At 43.9% G+C, this 23,248-nt stretch overlaps 1 protein-coding gene across 5 annotated transcripts in view; it reads right to left on the reverse strand.

The window, feature by feature from the left end:
* kmt2d (lysine (K)-specific methyltransferase 2D) overlaps positions 1–23,248 on the reverse strand; it is a 31,767-nt gene that overhangs the window by 3,079 nt on the left and 5,440 nt on the right. For 2 of the 5 annotated variants that reach the window (XM_026920831.3, XM_026920832.3), the window contains exons 3-53: positions 22,928–23,039; positions 22,534–22,736; positions 22,334–22,443; positions 22,077–22,239; positions 21,793–21,964; positions 21,568–21,682; positions 20,965–21,146; positions 19,990–20,144; positions 19,718–19,867; positions 18,517–19,325; positions 18,290–18,403; positions 17,771–17,884; positions 17,578–17,682; positions 17,305–17,486; positions 16,511–16,675; positions 16,318–16,427; positions 16,077–16,118; positions 15,777–15,965; positions 15,213–15,398; positions 15,005–15,121; positions 14,658–14,915; positions 14,476–14,559; positions 14,256–14,339; positions 14,004–14,165; positions 13,825–13,909; positions 13,480–13,718; positions 13,308–13,381; positions 13,170–13,220; positions 11,519–13,084; positions 11,244–11,411; positions 10,946–11,079; positions 9,012–10,837; positions 8,798–8,921; positions 8,610–8,697; positions 8,470–8,536; positions 8,105–8,337; positions 5,130–8,021; positions 4,888–5,031; positions 4,368–4,532; positions 4,078–4,225; positions 3,893–3,974; positions 3,620–3,795; positions 3,392–3,516; positions 3,167–3,305; positions 2,822–2,946; positions 1,385–2,711; positions 1,141–1,277; positions 907–1,037; positions 495–780; positions 330–403; positions 117–225 (exon numbers count right to left, since the gene is read on the reverse strand). In XM_026920831.3, coding sequence (XP_026776632.3) covers positions 117–225; positions 330–403; positions 495–780; positions 907–1,037; positions 1,141–1,277; positions 1,385–2,711; positions 2,822–2,946; positions 3,167–3,305; positions 3,392–3,516; positions 3,620–3,795; positions 3,893–3,974; positions 4,078–4,225; positions 4,368–4,532; positions 4,888–5,031; positions 5,130–8,021; positions 8,105–8,337; positions 8,470–8,536; positions 8,610–8,697; positions 8,798–8,921; positions 9,012–10,837; positions 10,946–11,079; positions 11,244–11,411; positions 11,519–13,084; positions 13,170–13,220; positions 13,308–13,381; positions 13,480–13,718; positions 13,825–13,909; positions 14,004–14,165; positions 14,256–14,339; positions 14,476–14,559; positions 14,658–14,915; positions 15,005–15,121; positions 15,213–15,398; positions 15,777–15,965; positions 16,077–16,118; positions 16,318–16,427; positions 16,511–16,675; positions 17,305–17,486; positions 17,578–17,682; positions 17,771–17,884; positions 18,290–18,403; positions 18,517–19,325; positions 19,718–19,867; positions 19,990–20,144; positions 20,965–21,146; positions 21,568–21,682; positions 21,793–21,964; positions 22,077–22,239; positions 22,334–22,443; positions 22,534–22,736; positions 22,928–23,039 — 14,798 coding nt within the window. The remainder of the gene's footprint in view (positions 1–116; positions 226–329; positions 404–494; positions 781–906; positions 1,038–1,140; positions 1,278–1,384; positions 2,712–2,821; positions 2,947–3,166; positions 3,306–3,391; positions 3,517–3,619; positions 3,796–3,892; positions 3,975–4,077; positions 4,226–4,367; positions 4,533–4,887; positions 5,032–5,129; positions 8,022–8,104; positions 8,338–8,469; positions 8,537–8,609; positions 8,698–8,797; positions 8,922–9,011; positions 10,838–10,945; positions 11,080–11,243; positions 11,412–11,518; positions 13,085–13,169; positions 13,221–13,307; positions 13,382–13,479; positions 13,719–13,824; positions 13,910–14,003; positions 14,166–14,255; positions 14,340–14,475; positions 14,560–14,657; positions 14,916–15,004; positions 15,122–15,212; positions 15,399–15,776; positions 15,966–16,076; positions 16,119–16,317; positions 16,428–16,510; positions 16,676–17,304; positions 17,487–17,577; positions 17,683–17,770; positions 17,885–18,289; positions 18,404–18,516; positions 19,326–19,717; positions 19,868–19,989; positions 20,145–20,964; positions 21,147–21,567; positions 21,683–21,792; positions 21,965–22,076; positions 22,240–22,333; positions 22,444–22,533; positions 22,737–22,927; positions 23,040–23,248) is intronic. The other 3 variants (XM_026920834.3, XM_026920835.3, XM_026920833.3) reach the window with 3 other exon arrangements.

Consider the following 23,248-nt stretch of genomic DNA (forward strand, 5'->3'; position numbering starts at 1 on the left):
GAGGAGAAAAAAAAAAAAAAAAGAGATAGATTTATTTAGAGATCAGTGTGCAACATTATGCATGTTATAGAAATCATATAAAAGAATTACTTGAGTCTACCACACATGATTCTTACCTCCTCACCCTTGGGGATTCTACGGCTGGAAATGATGATGATCTTGTCCTCTTTGTCAAACGTCACAACTTCCGCAACACAGTTAGGTGCACAGGAATGATTCACGTAGCTGGAACAGCGCATATACAACCCAGGTGAAGTACAATACAAAACTCAATACTGCAAAATAGGCATTGTGAGTGTCTCACAAGACAAGCATTGTGAGTGCCTTACCGAGCAGGGCCGCCAGTGAGGGTGGCATCTATTACATGCTCATTATTAATGCGGAACATGTAGATCCCACGATTCTGATTTGGAAGAATAATACTGATGTCAGATAACGCAAATATTTGGAAAAAATCCAGTCATGTTAACTCAGCTATGTTGTTTAAAACAAACCTGCTCTTCATAGATTTTTTCCCGACGATTTGCCACCTCGTTACGAATGATGGTACCGATGTACTCGATGACCATAGTGTGTTTTTCCAAGTCTTTAGCTGCATACAAGCCCAGTCCCTGGATACGGGAGCGAGCCAGGTACACATTGTTCTTCCATTCTGTCTTCAACCGCCTGTACTGTGAGGACTTGGAGTGAACAAACTGCTTGCTGTAGGGTGTGTTGATTTCCCCCGTAAACGTGCTCTGGTAGGCTTTGGACATACTTGTGCTATTCAGTGTATGGGGCCTACAGTACAAGAAAAATTGCATCAGGTCACAGGTACATGCAGGAGGAAATCCTGCCTCTCAAATAAAAAGGCAAAACTATATACAGACTAGCCAACATTAACAACTGCTAATACTATAACCTTACCGTTTGCAGTGCGTGAGAATCTTGGGCTCAGAGCGTGCACAACCAGTAGGATTAATCATAAGAGGAAGTTCCATGAGTGGATGGCGGCCATATCTGAATGTGTAGTTCTGACAGTTCTCCACTCCTGGAAGCTGCAGTGTAAAAGGCTTGTTAAATTTTCTAAGGGAAAGTGAATTACTATTATAATTATCATCTGTAATCTGCAGTCAGACAGTATTGGAAATCATGCCATACCGACTCAGTTATGCGCAACACTGCATGGACAGTAAGTCCATACATTTCCTCCCCCTTTACATGATCAGCAAAGAGCTTCAGCATGGCTGCATCTTCACGCAACTTGGCAACTTTCTGCACAATGTTGTTCCATATGCCTAATATTTAAAAATATAAGAATGTGAATGTGAACACAGATGAAGATTCCAACTCACTCAAACACATCTGCAATAATTTACTCAACAAACATCTTAAAGCTATTTACCATCTGGACTACTGTCCCGGAAGTGTAGATCTTCCTGACCATGCTCCAGCACGCGCACTTCAAACAAGGGTTGGCCATCTTGTTCACTGATGCGACACCGATAGCGACAACGTCGGTTTGGCACACGGGTGCTCCAGTAGATGCGTGTGGCCTCATAACCTGCAGGGTAGATAGCAGTAGGCGAGTGGAAAGCAGCCATCTGAGAGGGCAGGAGCTGACCCACGGCATGGAAGATGAGCCCACCAACTCGGAAGAGGTGTATGCGGTCACCACGCTGTAGGATGCTGGCAATCTGCTTTACTTCATCTCGCTCGATGTAGACTCTTCGGAAGACGGCAAAGCTGCTGAGCTCCTCCTCACTGGGGCCTTTCAGCTTGTGCTGGGTGCACAGCATGGTTTTGTCCTTGAAAAACATACAGCGTGCTCGGATGGCACAGGCAAAATGGTAGACGTTAGGGCAGCGGAGACGGTTACAGCTGTTGGTGGCACCAGTCTTCTGGCAGCATGCGCAGCGCGTGCGAAGTCCACGCCGAAGGGCCACTTCTACATTGATGAGTGCACCACCCTGCGTCTCATAGACCTCAGTAGACCACAGGGCGCAGTTGAGATGCACCCACAGATCTACATCAATGTTAAGAAGACGAGCTGGACCATCAGTAGCTCCATCGCCTTCTTCATGGCAAAAGCAGCATTTGCGCTTATCGCGTGGCAGCTTGTCTGGTCTGAGTGTGATACGAAGGCGCTCCATGAGTTCTGACACCTCTCGACTGTTCTCCTTCTTGGAGCTGCCCTTGCGAATGGTGATGACCAAATGAAGGCGCTTCCAGCGCAAACCTTTCCACTTCTTGATTTTGGGACGTACCTCTTCATCCTCTGAGAAAGGCCTGCGCTGTTTAATGGGTTTAGGGGAGCTCTCCATAATCAGAGACTCCTGAGATACTGAGGCAGAGGCTGAAACAGATGCTGCCTCCTCAGGTAGAGCATTTGGAGGGGCTAATATGGCCTCCTCAGGCTCAGTCTTAACAGGAGAGCTCTGATTTGTTGTCAAAGGTTCACTTGGTGGCTCTGTTTTAATCGGAGCAATGGGGCTAGAACAGGAGGGTGACTTGAGCTGAGCAGGAGGCTCTGGTTCAGGTTCTTGTTGAGCGTGAGGGTCAGACTGAGTGACAGGTTCAGGTTCAGGTTCAGCACAGACAGATGGTGGTGGTGGAGGTGAAGGCGGTGGAGACACCTCAACAGGAATAATGGGAAGATGGCGCACATCGAGGTCTGACACGTTGGTCATGTAACAGTGCTGAGCTGGTCGATCCTCTTGCTCGGTGTATTCCTGGGAAAAGAAAAAGATAAGCCATTTATTTTTTGGGACTTTATTACCAAATTTAAAAAATAATAATATGATTCTCATATCACTTGAATTGAATGAACCAGACAGCCAACCTGTTTGATCAGAGACAAAATGTCGACTTGCTTCTTTAGAGTACAGCCCGGCAAGGTGACATCAAACTGCTTAAGCCATTCTGCATCTTGGTTTGCAGATGGATCAGTCTTTACATATAGAGGACCTAAAATAATACAAATCATAAGGGAAAATAAAAAATGTTAAAGAGCATGTTTGGAGTTTACCTATTATACTATAGTCCAAGTTTCCAAAATTAGGTCAGTCAAGAAGAGTCACAGGCATTACAATTTCAGGCATACAATCAAGAAGTTTTAATTGCATAGTGCTAGAATAATCCAGAAAAAAATATATGAAAATGTAATAATTTGATAGGCATCAGTTACCTGGATTGGAGGAGTCAGGTGTTTTCCCAGGGCCAACACCACCTGCTCTACCAGGACTCCGGGGGGAAGCCACTTCATAGGACCCTGGCATACGCATGTGCAGTAGTTGGGCAACTGCCACCATCACAGAGTTCAGATTCTGATGAGAGAACAAATGTTCCAGGGTCAAAAACAAGATGATTAAATCTGCTTACCAGGAAAATTAACAGCTTCAAATGTAAATACCTTGGCTGCAGCTGCTGAGAGGGTGAACGTAACAGACACTTCATTGCTCTTTGCCTTGTCCCAGGAACCAGATGAGGAACCAGCCTTTCCCTCTACTGCCTCAAATGGTTTAGTTTCTGCAAAACCTGGACATTAGGGTGAAAAGAATAGATGGCTCAATCATGTGTTGACAGGACAGTAGACCAGATTTAAATATAGCAACCAGAGGAACACTGTCATAAAGCATACTGGGGATAGCAGAGCGTGGAATCATGGGAATAACAGGAGAAATGGCTCTATTTTCCTCCTCTTCTTTAAGCTCCAATAGGAGAGGGAAGCGTGATGTGTCATCCCCCAACTGGCTCTCAGGTGATGATGCAGGAACAATGGTGTCTGGAATGTCACTGTCGTCATCACTCTCCATCCTGAAAGTAATGAATCCATCAGTATACCATCGTATGTATATATATCCTAAATTATTATACAATGAGGTGAATAATCTTTCTGAATTCTACTGCATACCTCACATCTTCGTGCTGATTATGTGGAGGAGTGGGAAGCGCAGCTAGTATGTCTACACTCTTCACCTCTTCAGGAACAGAGTCTAAAGGGTAAAGAAAAGGTACTTTCATTGTACAGTTTGGTTCATGTCAACATAAGCTAGAGCATTTTAACTTGATGTTGGCAGGAATTATCACTACAATGACCTGTGGTGTCCTCTGAAGTCTCTCTCTCTTTCTGGCTTTCCGCTAGTTCCTCTACTGCAGTCACTCCATTCAAAAGTTTGTGTTGCACTGAAGGAGGTGGAGTTGGGGGAAGTGATGAAGGTGGTGTTGGCGGATTGCTGAGGTTATTCTAATTGGAGAGGAGAGTAAAATGAGCCAATAATAAACTCAGCATGTAAATTTATCTTACAATCCACTAGACACCCGCAGACCCTTATGCAATAGTGGCTGTCATATTCAGAGATTCATAGTAGCATGAAATTAGCTTGTACCTTAGTAAGGAGCTGGGAATAGTAGTCTGGAATATTGTCTATTACTGCATTTCCAAAAGAGCCCTTCAACTGTGTTTTGCCATTAGCTGGACTGCTGCCAAAAGGAGCAAACAAATCCAGGCTAGCAGTAATGGAGGGCTCCATCAAAGGAAGAAGAGACAGTCCCTGAATGGATTCGAGGAGGAACAGTTGATTACTGAATACAGCTCAAACCAGGGATAATAAAGTGCTGCATAACAATTACTGCTACACAATATTATTTTACATTAATCACTTGGTGCAATATTGGATTTGCGATGCCAAAACCTTCACTACACATGTGATCACAATCAGTGGTGCAGACAATTTTCTGAATGTGCCCTGATAAATGATTTCTTTCAGTCAGCGTATACATATGTATGTAACTAAATAAATACAAACAAAAGCATGTCTTTACAAAGCGATATAACCACAATATGATATTTTTGTCTATATTGTGCAGCCCTAATAACATTCTTTCTCTTGCTTTCACGGTCCTTACTTGTTTAAGCTGCTTCATTATTGCTTCTGTTTTTCCAACTTCATCTTTTTTGTTCTTTTTTCGAGCATTTGCTCCCCGCTCTCCAGCCTTTGTAGTCCGCTTGGCTTTTGTTACAGGCGGTCTTTTAGTGATTGACTGGAGATCCTAATAAAATGGTAGATGAAAAGAGCTGAGATTAATTGTTTATTCAAGGATAAATTCTACCACCTTACATTACTGAAAAACTATCTGCACGTTTTTACCTCCATGTTACGCGGTGTCTCCTGAAGCTTTTGCTCCAACATTGCAAGCTTACTGTTAATATGCCCATTTATTTCATTGTGGATACCATCAGATGTCCTCTGTGATGGCAACTGAAGACTCTTGGTTCGAAGGAGCTTCTGCAGAAGTTGTTGGCCTGTCTCTGTTCTGGGAATTTGGCCCATAGTGTCCCCGGGCAGATTTCCAGGGCCTGAGATATTACTGGTATTAAGTGAGTCACCAGTGATTTCTCGCTTAATAGTTGCAGAAGAAGCCTCTGCACTATCTCCTGAGTCACAATTAATCTCTCGAGGTTCCTGTTTTATATTTTGCAGTGCGATCTTGCACAGATCCCTTTCATTAGACACTTCACCTTCAACCAAAGCTGCTGAAACTGATGGCTGTGGCAGGTTTGACGCTGACTTAGGAGATGGGCCATTAAGTGGAATAGCAGTTGTTGGCTTTTGGGCACCTGGACCCTGAGGCTCAGACTTGAGGCCTGATACTTCTTGTGGGGCCTTAGCTATAGATGATCTTAATGGTGAGGCTGCTGACGCTCCAATGTTACTAAACGGACTATTTTTTCCAGCACCACAGTCTGATCTAGATGCAGGTGATGGGTGGTTAGAGAGAGAAGTAGTACCAAAATCGTGTTTATTAAAAGATGCTGGACTTGAGCCAGCTTCTTGAACAGTAGAGCCAGCAGGAGAACCAACATGAGAAGGAGAAGCCTGAAAGGGGCTAAGTGCTCTCACGCCAAGACACTGTCCTTGGCCTGGTGGAGTCTGGCGCATGCCCATGATTGGTCTTTGCTGACCAGAATGGGGGCTGCCAGGTGATCCCTGACCCATAAGTTGACGAGGAGACATTGGTCTAGCCATGTGACCTAGAGGTGTTGGGCGAACCTGGCCAATCATTGTTCGTGCCAAAGGTACCTGGCCTCTGATCATTTGATGCTGCTGCTGCATCATCTGCTGCTGCTGTTGGGTGGTTGTATTGTATTGAGGTGAGACGCCTTGTGAGGTTTGTTGAGGATGCAACGGTCCTGCATTCTGAAACTGTGGAGCCATGAGAGAGGGCTGGCCTAATACTCCTTGCTGCTGTGAAGATCCAACTGGACCTTGCTTAGCAGCAAATGCATAGGGGTGCTGCTGCTGCTGTGCCTCAAGTCCTGGCATTCTTGGTCCAACAGGTTGTGGGCCTTGAGGTCGAATTTGGCCCTGTGTCTGTCCCTGCAATCTCAGCATCTGACCCTGCTGTTGAGCCTGCCGCTGAGCAATTATTGCCTGAATTTGCTGTAACTGCTGGTTAGGAGGTAGGTGACATAACTGAGGGTTCTGTGCAATTAAGGCTTGAATGTTAATAGGAGCTCGTATTTGCCCAGGAGGTGCACCTGACCTCTGAGGCATCATTGTTTGTTGACTTCTATTTAGCTGTTGTTGGACCAATACATCTTGTTGCTGATTTGGATTACCAGTTATTACAGCCTGATTCTGGCCACTCTGCTGTGCTAGCATGCCCTGAATTTGTTCAACATTTTGACCTCCCTGTTGTAGTTGCTGAGCAACATAGCACATCTGCTGACCTTCCTGTTTCACTTGTTCTGTATTAAGAGAGTTTTGCCGTTGTAAAGCAAGTTGCATCTGTTCTTGAGGTTGTAACCCAGTCTGCTGGTTGTTTACATATCTATGCTGTTGTGCTGATCCAGCATTTTGTCCTGGTTGCTGCTGTGTTGGTTGTTGTGGAACCATGTAAGCAGCGGTTGCTGGCTGCTGACCGACTGCCCCCTGGATTGGAGTTGAGGATCCAGCTTGCTGGGGTGGAGGTTTAGGGCTAAGGATTCCACCATCTTTAGGCACAGGGTTTTGAACTTCTTGAGAGAGGCCTGGAACTCCCTGCTGCAAATTATCAACATTTCCTTGAATGCCACTTGAAGGGGGTGTTCCCATTGTCCCTTGTTGTTCTGATGCACCCATTTGTGTCAGTTGTCTCTGCTGTGGTATTTGCTGCTGTTGGAGCTGTGCAAGATTCTTTGCTGTATTCTGCTGCTGCTGTGAAAGAAGCATACGCTGTGCCAGAACACTCTGCTGCTGAGCAGTACGCTGGGCCTGTGGCCCTCTAAGCACATGCTGTGGTTCACTGGAAACTTGTTGGCCCATCAAACCCTGAGGTCTCTGCAGCTGCTGCACTGGTTGATTTCCAGCCATGCCTTGTTGACCTGACATGATATTTTGATTCAGAGTCATTGGCTGAGCCATGATATTTGATTGTGCCTGCCCAACTGCCTGGTTTCCCATCATGCCCTGAGGAACCTGCATAAGGCCTTGTTGATGTTGCTGGTTAGATATTAATCCCGGTTGTAAGTTTGGTTGCTGCTGCCCCATTAATGCATTGCTCATCAATGCTTGAGGTGTCTGACCACCTATAGGTCCAGCCTGCTGATTCATAACACCAGACTGTTGGCTTTGATGTGTCACAGGTTGCTGTCCCATAATAAACTGCTGTTGCAGTTTTTGAACCATCTGCATCCTTTGTTGCATCTGCCTTTCCTGAAGAAGCCTTGGATCTGGTGCTTGTGTACCAGTCCCTTGTGGAAAAAATCCACCAGGTGGCCCAGTGCCAAGTGCCCCAGGGTGTGGAGTTTGGCCTGCTGTAAATGGATGCACTTGTGGCATTCTAACTGGCATTCCCCCTTGAGGAATGCCTCCAGGTACTTGACCCATCATCGGCCCCCCTTGTTGACCCATTATCATCTGTCCTGGCATCTTAGAAAGCATGTGGGGTCCCTGGTTAGAGGGACCAGGTGCTAGCATGGAGGAACCTTGCTGATGTTGCTGCTGCTTACTTCTGTATTCAGCAATAAGATTGGTGTGCTCCTTCTGTTGCTTACGTACCTAAGAGAAATGAAACTTTGTAATCGAGGAAACATACAACAGACATAAGAGACAGCTTAATCGATATATGAAAGAATGTTCACCTGATCCAACTGTTTCTGGATTTTACTTTGCTCTTCAGTGACCAGTTTCAGCTTTTCAGCATCTGCTTCTGCAAATTCACGTCCTGCTTTCTTAGCCGTACGTTGCTTAGCACAAAGTGCTTTGCGGGATTTGCGATGTGCTCCTATCTGTTCCTCCAAAAATTTTAGCTGCATCTGTAGCAGCTGCTGGGTGTGTACAAGCCACTCTTCATATTGGTGCTGTTCAGCATCATCTATTGTGCAAAAGGTATAGGTACATTGAAATTTAAGCTTTAACCTGAAATTTATGCTATAACAAACACAGGAAAAAGAAGACCAAGGACATTCAGCATTGAAAAATTGTAAGAACAGAATGCAGAACATACTGATGATGCCTTGGACAAACTGTGGAGGATTAGGTCGTGGCTGAGCCTTATCACTGCTGTCCCCTTCCTGAAATTAAGAGAAGTGTGACCATCAATGAAACTCAAACTTGTAACCAAGCAGAAAAGGACAATTCACTGACCTTAGATGATCCAGAACCAATGTGGGACTGAGCGTCTATGCTTCCCGGTGCTGAAGCCAACCTCTGGGCCAAAAGGGATACCTGTTGCCTAAAAAGGTAATAAATAAATAAATAAATAAATAAAGGTCAATCCCTGCTGTAGAGGAGCACAGCTACATATGACTTTATCCTTAATCAACAAAAATTACCTATTGATACCAGAAGGTACATTCATAGGGTCCTGAGTCAACACCCTCTTGATGCCTTTTAAAGCCACCATCTTTGCTTTGGCAATAGGGTCCATTATGTCATCAGTCACAAATTTATCCAGATCTGAAAGAACAAAGCCATATAGTCGTGTGAACATATATGGGGACAGCATGTTACACAAAAGACCAGGAGATCCACAGACTATTACTGTACCTTTATCTGGGAAGAAGTTGGTAGGGACAGTTTGTTTTGAATGGGGTTGAGATGGTGCTGCTTGCTGCTGTGGATCGAGAGCTGGGTGAATGCTGCTTGGCTGTCCAGCTCTTATCATGGCTTGTGGTTGCACCACTGCCACATGAGCAGGTGGAGGCATAGGTGCACTAACCATCCTCTGCTGCTGCGGAGTTAGCATGTGTGGAGGCCTTTGCACCATTCCCGGTTGACTCACAAGAGGCGGACGATGATGGGGTAGTAAGATCTGGCCTGGTCCCCCAGAAGGTTGTTGCTGATTCTGAATATTATGAAGATGACTACTCAACCCCCCTTGTAAAGCATTCAATTGCTGCTGTTGTTGCTGTTTCTGAAGCTCTTTCTTTTCATGCTCCAGTAGATCCTGAATCAATAGAGGCAGTTCACTTGCCTCCAGTGAGCTTTCTACTTTGTCAAGATCAACTGCAGGTGAGTGCTGGCCACCACCATCTGGGAGACCAAGTGGATCTTCAGGAAGGTCTGGATGTGGTGTAGATGGAGGAAATGTCAGAGTACTAGCTTGGGTGGGAGGAGGAAATGGAACGCCACCTAAGCGGACAGTGCTTAGTGAGGCAGATGAATTCTCTTGCTGAGTTGAGATCTTGGACGGTGTTCCACTAAGAAGCAAAGAGACAGCTTCACCCATCTCATCTTTAACCACAGCCTGTACTGACTGCTGAGGACCAATTGAGTTTTTCTCTTCGAGTTTTACTGTAGCAAGTTCACTGGTATCTGAGGACTCTGCCTTGGGAGGAAGAGAAACATTGGAGGCTGCGGAAGCCTCAGTCTTTAAAGGTAGCTGTGTGGAAGCTGTGAGTGACTCCTTGGCAGTTATACCAACTTTAGGTTTCTCTTCCACCTTAGCACCTGAACCCTCACCTTCTGCTTCAACAAGCCGTAACTGGTCAGAAAAAACGTCCTTGGGGTCACCTTGATCAAGCTCAGGGTCAGTGTATGCAAGCAGGTCAAACTCATCACTGTTAAGCAGATCATCCAAATGGGGATCATTTGTTTCAAGGTTGTCAAGGTTCCCCAAATCATCATCACCTTTATCAGGATCCAAGTCGAGTGCAAGATCATCCTCGTCCTCTACTCCAGCTTCTGCCCCTGCTTCTCCAAGGTCTTTGGCTGCAAAAGCATCCTCAAGGTCAGCCTCTGGTAAGTCGACAGTTTCTTCCGCAGGCTGTTGTTTTCCCGAAGCATTGTTTTGAGAACTCTGCTGCTGAATAGTTGAGTGGGAGACAGGTGTGTTTGAATGGGTCGATGGGACCTCCTGTGACTGTAGTTGGGGTTGAGACAAAGGAATATTGCCCTGCTGTGTCATTAATTGGCCCAAGTTAGCTTGTGGCAACCCATGTCTGGGACCTTGCCCACCTTCTCCCTGAGCAGCAAAAGAAGGTGGTAAGGATGCTGGGACAAATCCAGGAGGCAAATCCTGCTGTTGCATAAATAGGCGTTGTCCGGGCTGAGGTGCCCTTGCCAAAAACTGGGGTCCAATTGGTAGCCTCTGGGCATTATGTTTTAATTCTATGAACTGTGGTGGAGGTCCAGACACGGAGTGTTGCATCGCCTCGGGCCCAGTGCCTTGTGACACAGCAAGAGGATTAGGCATGCCTTGCATCCCTTGCATACTAAGAGGGTTGTTTAAAGGAGCACTAAGGTGGTGCCTGGGTCCAATTTCCATCATGGATGGCGGTGGGAACCTCCGTGGACCAGCAGCCTGACCTTGCCACTGTGTAGGAAATGGTGGACGAGGATACATCCCCTGGGAAACATTAGCGCCAGGTTGCCTATAGACACATTTTTAGACATCTAAATGTATTAATGCTGAATGTCTTACTTATTAATCATGCATTTGAAATAGAACATGTGATACAAAAGAAATTATATGAATATACCTTAGCACATTAGTCTCAATGACACCAGGTGTTCCAGGAGGAGGAGGATGAGGGCGGCACAGCTTCTCATCTACTGTTCCCATAGGTGGAGGTAGCTTGCCAGGGATGGCAACTTGAGCAACAGCTGCTCTGTCCTAATTGGCATATTATTTTTACAAGACAATCAACCACAACAACTAATGATGCACATCACATTCCTACATTAGACAAGATACCAAAAAGAAACATCATAGTTCACTACATTAGAAATTATGTGCCACACAGAAACTTCTCAGCAGTCGTTGTGACTGAAAAATACCTGTGGATAAGGAGGTGGTGCTCGCTGGGATTTATCTTGTTGAAAAACAACCATTTCACTTTCTTGCCAATTTGGAGCATTATTAATGGGTGCATTTCCCTCCTTATCTTGCCGAAGCGAGTTCCTTTGCATTTTCTGTCTGATCAAAAATTCTCTAAGTCTCTGTTTCTGCAGTGAAAAGGGAGACAAATTGAAAAGAAAAACAGAGGAAACAGTTAATGAAATTTGATCAGATGGCTCAAATGATTTTGTATCACTAAAAATTGCTTCTGTACCTGTCTATGTTTTTCAAGCTCTGATGGACTAAGGCCAATAAGTGACTGGTCCTGTCCAGCTGAAAGGTCAGGCAGCTCTTGGGTGCTTGGTATGACTGAGAGATGATGTGCATCTTGATTTCCAGCTGGTAGCTGTGCCTTCTCGTTTAAATCAGCAGCCATGGTTGGTGGCATAGATGATTGCTGGAGTTGAACCTGAGCTTGCTGCGAAGTTATCACTTGTTTTGAGCCCACTGCTTGTGGCTGGCTAATCTGAAGGGTATCCATGCTGGGGCTGCGACTAAAACCAGGTGGTCCAGGTGGTTTTCCACTTAGTGGATCTCCTACTGATGGTGAACAAGGAGGCTGCTGGTTGGAATGAGGTGATCCTCTAAAGGGAGCCTCTGTGACTGCTGAGGTTGGGCGAGGAGGTTTGTGCAGCGAGGTGAAAGGGTCTCTGGACTGAGGCCGTGAGGGTGGCCGTGAGTGGGGGTCTGGAGACTGAAAGAGTGGGGTAGCTGGTGACTGCACAGAGAGTCCATCATTAGAGAGTGCTCCTGGAGTAAGAGGAGAACTACCCTGTGACTGAGGGCTAGAGGCAACTTTTGGATAAGATTCTTGTTGGGGTATAGGCAGTCTCTGAAGCAAGGGGGATGAACCATCTCCTGACTGAGGCCGGGGTGTAAGAGGAGACTGGACACAGGAATCAGAAAAAGCAGATGGAGACTGGCGATAGCTCTCAGGTGGATGATTAGGAGATAGACTAGGGGGAAGTGGAGTAGATGAGGTCCCAGCATCACCCTGATGCATGCGTGGTGTCAAAGGAGCTTTGAACAGGCCATCTCCAGAGTCCCCAATCCCTGCAGGGGAATTTGTGCCTAGGCCAGTAGAGGCACGTGGAGATGGAGCACTCATGTCTGCCCTGTTTTGCAGCATTCCTCCTGGTGAAGAAGCAACAGTAGAGGGGGATGAAGATGAAGTGTACTCTTGTCGGCCACGTATTGGGTCTCCAAGGTGAGTTGTGTGGGGTGGGGAGAACAAAGGAGGGTCTCCAATCCCAACTGCTTTTGGTCGAGGACTCTCAGGTAGGCCAACAGGTTCCTGAGATGCCTGTTGGGGTTGGGGTGGAAGAATCTGCTGCTGAGGTTTAAAGAATGGGTCAACCTGTTGAGCTTTGCGAGGCATTCCTGGCTGCATATCATGGGAACCAAGACTGGTCAGCCGTCCCTGAGGAGCACCCTGTGGGCCAGGTAAAGGGTAACCTGAGGAGGCCTGCAGAGGGCTAAAGGAGGGCTGTGAATAAGGAGTTGATGGCTGAGATTGAGCATGCGGGGACTGAGATGGAGGCTTGGGAAAGGAGTCGGTATGAATGTCTGTTGAACCTGAGGCCTTCAGAGATCCATCTGGAGAAAACACTGAGGATGCAGTATCTGGGGTAAATGGAAATGCACTTTCAGCAGAGCTAGGCTGAGAAGGAGTGGAAAGAGAGCCAGAGGGTGGCGGAATTTGAAGGTGCAGACTGGGGCGCTCCCCTTTTATCCGTACTGGCTCAGTTTTAACAGGCCTCAACACCTGACTCTCTGCTTGCTGTCAATAACAGAGGAGGAATAAAAGTTCAATTAAAGTTTTCTCTGACTCTGGAAATGCATCAAATTGATGTTAAAATTATTACCTTCTGCGCCTTGCTGATTCTCTGAGCTGCCCTGTTATCTTTGGCCTTTTGCTGGAAGAATGAAACAGAATGTAAGGAGGGAAATATCAATACTTGATCTTATGCTAATGACGTTATACGTTACATCTTTGTTCTTACCAAAAAGGGAACCTTGTCAGGAGCCGATACTTTCCTCCAAATCTTCATTATCTGCTTGCAGCGGCTTGCCCAATCTGTCAAAAATTATGTATAATAATTTTTTATAACAAGAGCTGACCATTTTATTTTAATCTTGTATGTCTCTTCATGTTTCTGTAAAGTGATTACTAACCAGGGTAGTCTTGCTTGAGATTAGGGAAATTGATGTTAGCATAGAGTACAGGGGAAATTGTGGATAGATTTCCAAGTTCTTCATCTTTTTCCCAGCGCTGTAAACTTCGCTGATTGTATGACAGACCATCTCCCTCCTGTTCAGTAGGAGTTGGAGGAGTAGTGGGAGTGGCTGGAGTGGAAGGTGTTGCCCAAGGGCTTTCCTCATCCTGTTCGGGACTGAAAATTCCACCACGATCACTGGGTCACAAATATACATAAGAATAAATATATACTATAAATATATAAAGTAAAAATAAATACTGAATGTCTTGCAACAATCAAAATAAAATTATCTTGTCCTTACAGTGGATCAAAAAAAGGGGATTGGGAAAGTCCTTGAAAAGGCTCCATCATACTAGCTGAGGGCAATGAGCTAGATGTGGAAGCACCTGTAAAACAATTTTAACCAATCAATGTCACGCTGCACTTACATTATCAGTCAGTAGCAAAAGACTAGCAGGTGTGCATTTGGTTTAATCTTACCAGGAACATTTCTTAGGGGCAAACCACTGCGATTACTCTCCCCTTCTAGGACAGGCCTCATACTAGTTTGAATAGTCTCACTTAGAGTGCCCCCTTCTGAGGGTCCAAGTACCTTACGGAAGAACTGCTCAGAGTCCTGCTTTTCTGTCCCCTGTGGAAGACCTAAACCAAACCAGAAGAAAAAAAAATTGTTTCATAAAACACATTAGCTCTAAACAGAAATTTACTGAAAAGTTCATAAACAGGTTTTACCTCCATTTTTCTGTATGTTTGAACCAGGGGTGTCACCTAAACTCTGATTGCTGACAGAGGGTTGCTCACCTGCTCCTGCAATTACTGAAATATGCAAAAGTGCAAATGCAATAGGTTTATTAATATTAAACATTAAAAAAAATATTAAATATTTAAATATTAAGGTATTCCACTGGTTTTAAAATTCAAGGTCTGAGCACCTCACAGTTTTGCAACTTACATTTTATCTCTACTTGAGGCTTTAAGCCATCAGCCTCTCGCTTAAGCTGCACGGTTGCTTCAGGTGCTCGGTTTTCAATCTCTACTACAACAGAGTGCATGTAAATGATTAAGTGAACGTAATGTGGAGATTTTTTAAGAATTACTTTCAGATACCCAAATTCCTACTGAGCATTGCCATACCTGATTCTGAAGCCGTAGGTCTACAGCCAGGAGCAGGTAATGATGGTCTTGTCATGCCCTGAGAATGTCTCTGGGCTGGAGGAGCCAGAAAAGCCCTTTTACTCAGGTCAAGCAACGCCTTTCCAAAAAAAGCTTCCTGCAGGTATGCAGGAAACATGTCTTCCAATTTGCTTTTCTTTCTCCCTCTACGTTTTTTGGCAAGTTCACCATCTCCCTCTGCTGCTTTAACATCAGGTGGATCCATGTCAGGATGAGGGCCTTAAAAATATATATTTAGCCATTAACACCTTGGTCTAAACATAAATGCATGTTTATATGCTTGGCAGTCGAGAGATGTTTTCACATGCCTTCTTCAAGTTTTGTCTCTGTTGCCTGTCCTTCAGACACACAATCACCAGATGCAGACAGACTCTTTCTCATCCGTGTGTGACATTTTCTCTGCCGGACCATGAACCCTCCAATTCCTATAAAGGATCAAAAAAGTCCTTCAGTTACCCCTATGTGGGAATAAACATTTCCATAACATAATACCAATATCAGAGGGTCCACAGTCACCTGGCCTGTATGGTTTACGCTTCCTCTTCTTTCCTTCATCTGTTTCATCTGCTCCTTTAAGAACGTCACAGTCAGCTGTCCCCTCTATGCCTCCATCTGCCCCTGGCTCCTTGTCCATACCACCATCACGATCTGGGCTGCCAGGAGCTTCCAGTTTAGAGTCACACTCCATTGACTCAGCACAGCCTGAGAATGCAGATTTAGCACAACTGCACCAAAACTAACAATTTCAAACTGGTATAGAGGTAATGGTTTTGTTAACCTATCCATGAGCAGGTCTAAAATATTACAACTGAGCAGATAGTTACTGAGGCAAAAGGTGGACGTACGTTTAAGAATACAGTCCCCTCCAGAATTATTGCAGGGAAAAAGAATGAATCACAGCAGTTTAACCCTATAATAACAAAAATGATTCTGGAGTGTTTACCTTTCTCTTGTTGAACAGGTACAGTATTTACTTGCTCTCAAATTTAGTGGATATGTGGTGACTGATAATCAGGTGATTGTATTGTTACCTAGTTGTGAAGTTTTACACATACATATTAAAAGGTATTAAGAACATACCTTTCCCCTCCTCTCCATCACCATCACCCTCTTTCAGCTCCAGGCCATCAGGAGCTCCATCAATACAGATGGTACCCAGACGGGAACGTCTCTGTCTGCGCTTATGCAGGGGTGACATGGAAATACTGCGCAATAAAGACATTCCTGTCTCCGTAAGCCAGACACCTTCCAGGCGGTAGAACTGTGGCTCTAGAGAGGAAACATTTTAAATTGGATTAGACATTTATCTAGGATGACATAATGGCATGTACTCACCAGGATAAACCAAGAGAAAAGGTAAATCTAGCAAATGAGACATACCAGGTTCCTTTATTTTGAATGCTGACATCATTGGGGACTCCACTGTAGAAACAGTATGAAGGCAGACAACACACAACAGTAAGAAGGGGTTTATTTATATATATATAAAAAATAATAATAATAAAAATGAAAATTTAAAAATAAATAAATAAATAAATAAATTTAAAAAAAAAAAAAAAAAGCTGCAAATTTCATATGCAAAATGCTTTACTCATATAAGCAACAGAGTAAAAAGACTCACCAACAGGTCTGGGAACATATGGAGTACAAGCTGTACATGCAAAGCCCTCATCAGATGCTTGTTCAACCTCGTCCTCAGTATAAAGACTCTCACACACTGCATGTACCCATCTACAAATAAAAGACAAATTTAATTCAACGCTCTTGTTTCAAACATAAAACTACTGCATTCTTCCATTTATGACTGTATGTACCTGTCACAGTGCCGGCACTGCAGAAGCAGTTCTTCTTCCATGAAGTTCTCATGACATACAGGGCATGTGACCAGACTGGCACAAGGGCCACAGTGGTTATAGTTATTCTGCCACTCGCAGTGAAACCCTGGTGAGCTAGCCCCACAGTGCATGCAGCACACACACCTATCACAAAAAAGTATAGAAAAAAAAAAAAAAGCCATTGCTCCATTTATTTATATCCACACCAGCAGTAACAAAGCAATGAAAACACTTTTCTTGTTGGACAATTCAGTAGCTCAGAAGCCCTGTACAAGCAGATTATGTGTCCGGGTTATTGGTTTTTCCATTTGCCATTACCAGACAGACTAGTGACTTAGCTGCAGATCAGCCCTGCTTCATATTAGCTTTTGGTGCTAAACCAAAAATGTTTAATTTGCTATGTATTTCTGGATCTACTCAAATTGGTTCATGTATATCTTGGCACACGTACTTACTACAATTTTCTAAATCCTAACTACTGTTACTCTATATGATAATATGACAGTACAGAAAGTAAACAGCATTAATGTATAAATCCATATGTTTGAAAAAAATGAACTGCTGTGTCTATATTTTGAGTGCAATATTAAGAGTAGATTTTCCAGGCAACCAGTACATGAGACTGTGTAATTACAATGGAGCATTAACATGCCCGGTGGACTAGCTAAATAATTTATTATTTGTCCTCTCCTGTAAATTAAATCTCACTAAATTATAGTCACTTGACAAATAACATATCACAAATAAACACTACTGAGGAACAAGTTAGGTACCATTTGCACTTCCAGCCTCCCTTTGGCACTGTGTGCAGCGGTGGATCCAAGCAGTAGGTGTGATAGCTGACATCACAGTCATCACACAGCAGCAACCGTGAAGGATCAGAGGCCTTCCCACACACCTCACAAACAATACACTCAAGACAACGCCAGCCTTTTCTTAGCATCATCTTAGTGATCTAGAGAAGAAAAGGAAAAACAAACGAAATAAATTCTCCACATGAGCACAAAATGCAGCTGAAAATAACATCACAGTCATGGCATGCTTACCTTGCTGTTTACACAGTATGGATGGTAACACTGGGAGCACTGAGCACAAGCTAGCAGCTGGCCCTCTACACCTCGCCCAAAACTGCCACATACCACACACATGTCCTAGGAAGCAGTGAAAGAATGCCTTGTGAAATTGTGAACCTGAAAAGTGTCATGAACATGCACCAGACATCAAAAAGCCATATTTTACCTGCAAAAGAACAAATTTATCGGTGTTGGAGAAGAGCACCACTGTATTCTGCATCGTGTCATCCTCCTCCTCCTCATCCTCTTTGTTCAGTCCAGTGTCTGCATTCATGGTTTGCTATAGGGATGACAAAATGTATTTCGGTTAGACATGCAAAACAATCGTCTAGTTGACCTGATTTTCTGTGTAGAGTCATTTGCGGCCGAGCATATGCCATAAAAAGGTCTGGCCTTACAAATATATCTTAGACAATATAAAACTAATATTTTATTAATTATAGTGCATTACTCGGCACTGAATTATCTGTACAAAAATAGAAATTTTCAAACCCCAAAAAGGTCAACATATTTGACATAAGCTACATCCACAAACCGAACTACTCATTTGGTTACACACACTCGCACGCACGCACACACAGCAGGAACCTGTCTGCACTGCACTAGCTACATGTGCCACAACTGCAAAGAACCGAAAAGTAACAATTCAGCAAAGTCATATAGCATAAACATGAGAGAAACTCACTAAGAAAGCATCAATGCAAGAGGCCATAGCTTTGAGCCGGGATCGCCCTCGTCCTCTTCCAGTTCCTCCACCTCGCGGCCGCCTCTTCCCTGGGAAACCACCACCCCTTCCCTGCTGTATCATTCATCAAAACAAGCCATAAATGTGTATTTTCATACATGCAAAACTATACTGGCGTATGCAAATTGTGAGAGCAATAATATACATATAGCATAAAAACACTCTACCTGTTTCACTCTGGAGCGACCTGGAGATCCTCGCCGCTTTAACTTCTCTCCATCAGACTTAAGAGGGTCAAAGGACAAAAACTCATCACTCTCGGTGAGCAAGGAATCGGAGCGCGCCCTGCCTGCTGGCACTACACTAAGGTCCATGGACAGCATCTGGGAGTCCACCTCTGCTGGTGAGCCTAGGAAGCCACTGCTGCTCTCATCACCGTGGCTCAAGTTTGACATCTCATCCAGGAGCAGTTCTGGCTTAATGCTCGTTTCTTGAGCATCAACATCCTGCTTTGGAACATCTTCAGCTTGACTCTCATCCTTACAGTGCCCCTCCTCTAACAGCTCTTCCTCCTCTTCGTCGTCCTCTGACTGACCCGCTCGGTCATCTGTGTCTGAGGCAGAGGGTTCCACCTGAGGAACAGGTGGAGAAGTCCTGTCTGACACTTCCGCAGTCTGCACCTCTGACCCTGCCTCCGAGATGTCCATGGCATCAGGCTCAGCCTCAGCCTCATCTAAAACAGCAGGAAGAGGGATCTGAGGAGCAGGTGATGAGGAAGAGACTGGAGAAGGTTCCGTTACTCTAACATCCATATTACTGCTCGATTCCTTTCCCTCCTGTCTGCTGACTTCCTCTTGTAGCTGAACATCTGCGTGAGGCTCTGCTACTTTAGGTTCAGCTTCCAGCATGGTGTCGGTGACAAGGTTAGCAAGGCTGTCCACTGTGGCCTGAGCTTTAGGTTTATCCTCCATACTAACAGCACCATCAGCAACAGATTCACTGCAGCCTTGTGTGACTCCGCTGTCATCACCTACACCTATTAAAATGAAGACAGATAACATCCAACACAGTGAGGTAATGTCTGCCAACAAGATATAACACCTGATAAATCACTTTACGAAAAGGTTAAGTCCAAGAGCTTACTACACAACTTCCTATGCGTCACAATTTCACTACAACTACACAATTTCACTGTTATCTGGCTGATAAAAAGGTGTGCACTAAGGATGGGAAGACTGCAGTCTTCAAGCACTCAAAATTACTGACACAAAAAAAAAATTGCTCTACACATAAAGAATATCTGTGGCAGCACAAGCACCACTTTGACTCTAATCTGGAATTTCTACTGCAAATTCTATATTTTTCTATTCTCAAATATTTCTCTAGAAGAGGAAAACCATGACTTGTGCACGCTTGCTTAATGATTACCCGAAACCCTGGCCACAGGGGTCTGCTCCTCAGTAGAGTCTTGACCATCTAAGTGTGGATCTGTAGAAACCACAATCTTCTCTTGCCGTGATCCCTCTTCTGTAATGCTCTTGTGAACTTCGTCCATTTCAACAACCTCAGCTTCTGTTTCTAAGTCAGCACAAACACAATATTTACATGGACAAAGACCACCAGCTAAAAATACCAGTAATTCCTGAAGAATCCAAGAGTAATTTTGATATCTCATATACACTTCAACAAAAGGTACATACCCAACTCCATGGGCTCCTCTGGATCTGTTTTTTCATCTACTTGTGTAGATGACTGTTCTGTCTCGGGGACAACAGTCTGTGTTTCTCTGCAGATAATGCAGATGCATTTTTCATCTGGAGGTTCTGAGACTGAGGCACACTCACTGTGTACCCACCTATAAGGAGAAAACAAAAATTTTTATTAAGCATCTTAGGATCAGAGTCACCATTTTATTACCTGATCAAATCTTTCTTTTTTCTTGTGTAGTCATGCAGAAGAATCAGAATATTGCATTCAACTTTAGAGTAAATAATGCCAAAATTTATTTAAAAAAAAAAAAATAAAAAAAACTATACCAGACTACTAACTAACCTGTGTCTTCACTGCACACCACCAATGTACTTCATCCAATCTCTATACTTTAACAGCAAGCTTTTCTGAATATTATAATTCTGAAAAAATACAACCCCTCCCATTTATCTTCCCCTCCAAAGCCAAACTACAAGGCTGCTTATCCAGAGTATCTAAATGCTAGTGCAAGAGACAGAGCTTTCTAAAGTGACTAGCATGATTGACAGTCAGGTAGACACTCCTTTTTGTTTTGATTACTTCATTGTTGCTAGACCACATCATGCTATTTCACTCAATTACAAAGCTTAAGGAGCACCACAGAGACCAAAGTTTTTCCTCTGAACAGATATTTTATTGTCAGCTGCTGGAAAAGTGTCAGAATTAATCAGTGACCCCAGCTAATGATTTTGCAAAAGAAATAATAAAAAGAAAGACATTACGCAGTCATACCAAAGCAATAACAAATTTCATTATATTAGTAAATTAAATCAAGGACAAAACCTCCAAATTTACTCTGGAGAAGAAAAAAAAAAGTTCATTAGAATATAAGGGAAACTTATCAAATGGGGCTATAGCTTGAAATTATAGAACGCAAGAAAGTCCCACAATAGAATGAGCCATGAGGTACAGAGGTACAGACTCACCTGTGACAGATGGAACAGCGGTGTTGTAGTGTGACAGATGACTCAGTGACCTTACTGCAAACCCCACAGACAGACATGCGCCGTCGCTGACAGCTTTCACAGAGTGAATAGCTCTCAAACCACTGCTCAGAGCCAGGGAGAGTAAGTCCTCGAGCCCCACAGTCATTACACACACGACACCTCTGCAATGATAACACACAAAAAACATGTTTTAAACTGGTTTTATACTAAAAGTACTTGATTGGATGTCAGTTTTGTACTATTTTAACAGGTGGTAGAGCATCACAGAGCAGCAAGTGTGAGAGTTTGTACAGTTCATCAATTAATTAATTTTTATGGTAAATAATCTTAGTGTACAATTTTACTGTGGGGAGAGATCACGTAAACGGTTACTTAATTGTCACTTATCTATTTTTATTCATTGTGTAATTTGAATATTCACAGCTTGTTAATTTTTGAGAATATGTATTTTCAAACTTCAAAAGGTTCCGCACCACAATAAGATTTTATTTGACATATCACTCTTCCCTCTTGGCAATCATTTATTTTTAAATATACTCTTATACCTATAAAAAAGAGAAAATAAAACTAGCTGGACCTTACTTTGCACTTCCAAGAGTCAGGGGGTACAGAATCCATGGCTGGCTGCAGACAAAATGTGTGATAGCCCTTGTCGCATGCATCACAGACCAGCATCTTGCTGTCTTCCCCCGGTTGCCTAAACACAAGACACATTTTTAAATCAGCGAAAGGACGAAGATGTCGCCCAAATGTAAAACAACCACACCTATTTTTTACGGTAGAATGACAGGGCTCTCTCAAACATACCTGCAGGTTTGGCACACCTTACACTCTGGGCATTGCCAGCCAGAGCGCTGGAGCGGTGTGGCGCTGATCTCAAGACAGGCATCATGGTAGTGTTGCCCACAGCCTGTGCAGTACACTAACCCTGACAGCTCTCCTGCAGAGTCACATACCACACAGCGCGCCTCCTCTCCAGCTGAACGGGAGGCAGAAGAGAAAAAAATATATATATATATATATATATATAATAGCCACTTAGACAAATCCAACATGTGAACCAATGACTATGGCTATTTCCTGTTCCTTACCCATCTCTTCTGCCTGGTCTATGTGCTCAGGACACAGAAGAGCCAACTGCTTCATGGACTGAAACGATCCACTTGCAGCCGAACAAGGGAAGTGGTAGGACCGTGAGCAACCCGCAGCACGGCACCTGATGGTCGCACCCATCCTTTTACAATAATCACACGGCTGTAACAACAAAAATAACTTAGCTCACGAGACCTTATCATTTTACACTCCATATCCGTGAGTCACCTCTAAGCATAAAGCGTTTTTACTCCACCTGCTGTATCCCTGAGATGACCGCTTTATCCACATTTATCAGCTCTTCTCCCTCGCCCCTTTGCACCCCTTCTGACCATACTGCACACCAGTGGTGAACCCAACAGCTCCCTGTAACAAAAGATATAATATATAATCGGTATGGAAAAACACTACGGTCAAGTTTTTATGAGTCCAAAATAAAGGTCTTTTTGAGTATACCTTTGTCGTCAAAGAAAGACACAGGACTGATGGGTTCAGAGAAGCCAATGGAAGACAGGTCATCATTTCCAGCTAATGGCAGTGAGGAGGTAGACGGCTCCAGATTGGGCCAATGGGAAGAGGGCCCGAAACACCGGAGCTCCCTCTGTCCATGAAGACTTCTCTCAACACAGTTGCAAAGCGCACAGGCTCTGACAATCTCCCTGAACACACCAAAATTGGGATAGTCATCTACTAATTTAAGACATCTAGAAAGCTGAGAATTGTTTTATTTATTTATTTGTGATCTTCTGATCATTGACACCTGACTGTTCATAATTTTTTGGATTCAAATGAAAACTGTGTCATGATGAGCTTATCTATGCAAAAGGAAAAGTGTAATAAAAGTCTTTACGCTGGTGCATTGGAAGGGTCCACAGTAGTGCCTGAGATGTCCTCTGCAGCAAAAGGGGCTTCTGATTCCCCCTGAGACGGGACGGTCTCTTTTGAAGAGGCACTGTCATCAGCTGGGAAGCACAGACCAGATGAAGGTTAAAGTACATGCACAAGTCAAGAAAAGAGCCTTGTGAATAACTGCCACGTAAACATTCAAAGAAGAAAATAATAATCAGAAATCCAACAGAAATCTATTGCTGACTTTGCATCTCTCAGAAGTTTGTACAAATATATAAATATACAAAGGTCAATTACAGGTCCATACAATAAAATGCAATCT

The sequence above is a fragment of the Pangasianodon hypophthalmus genome, chromosome 16, assembly GCF_027358585.1.
Source record: "Pangasianodon hypophthalmus isolate fPanHyp1 chromosome 16, fPanHyp1.pri, whole genome shotgun sequence".
Lineage (NCBI taxonomy): Eukaryota > Metazoa > Chordata > Actinopteri > Siluriformes > Pangasiidae > Pangasianodon > Pangasianodon hypophthalmus.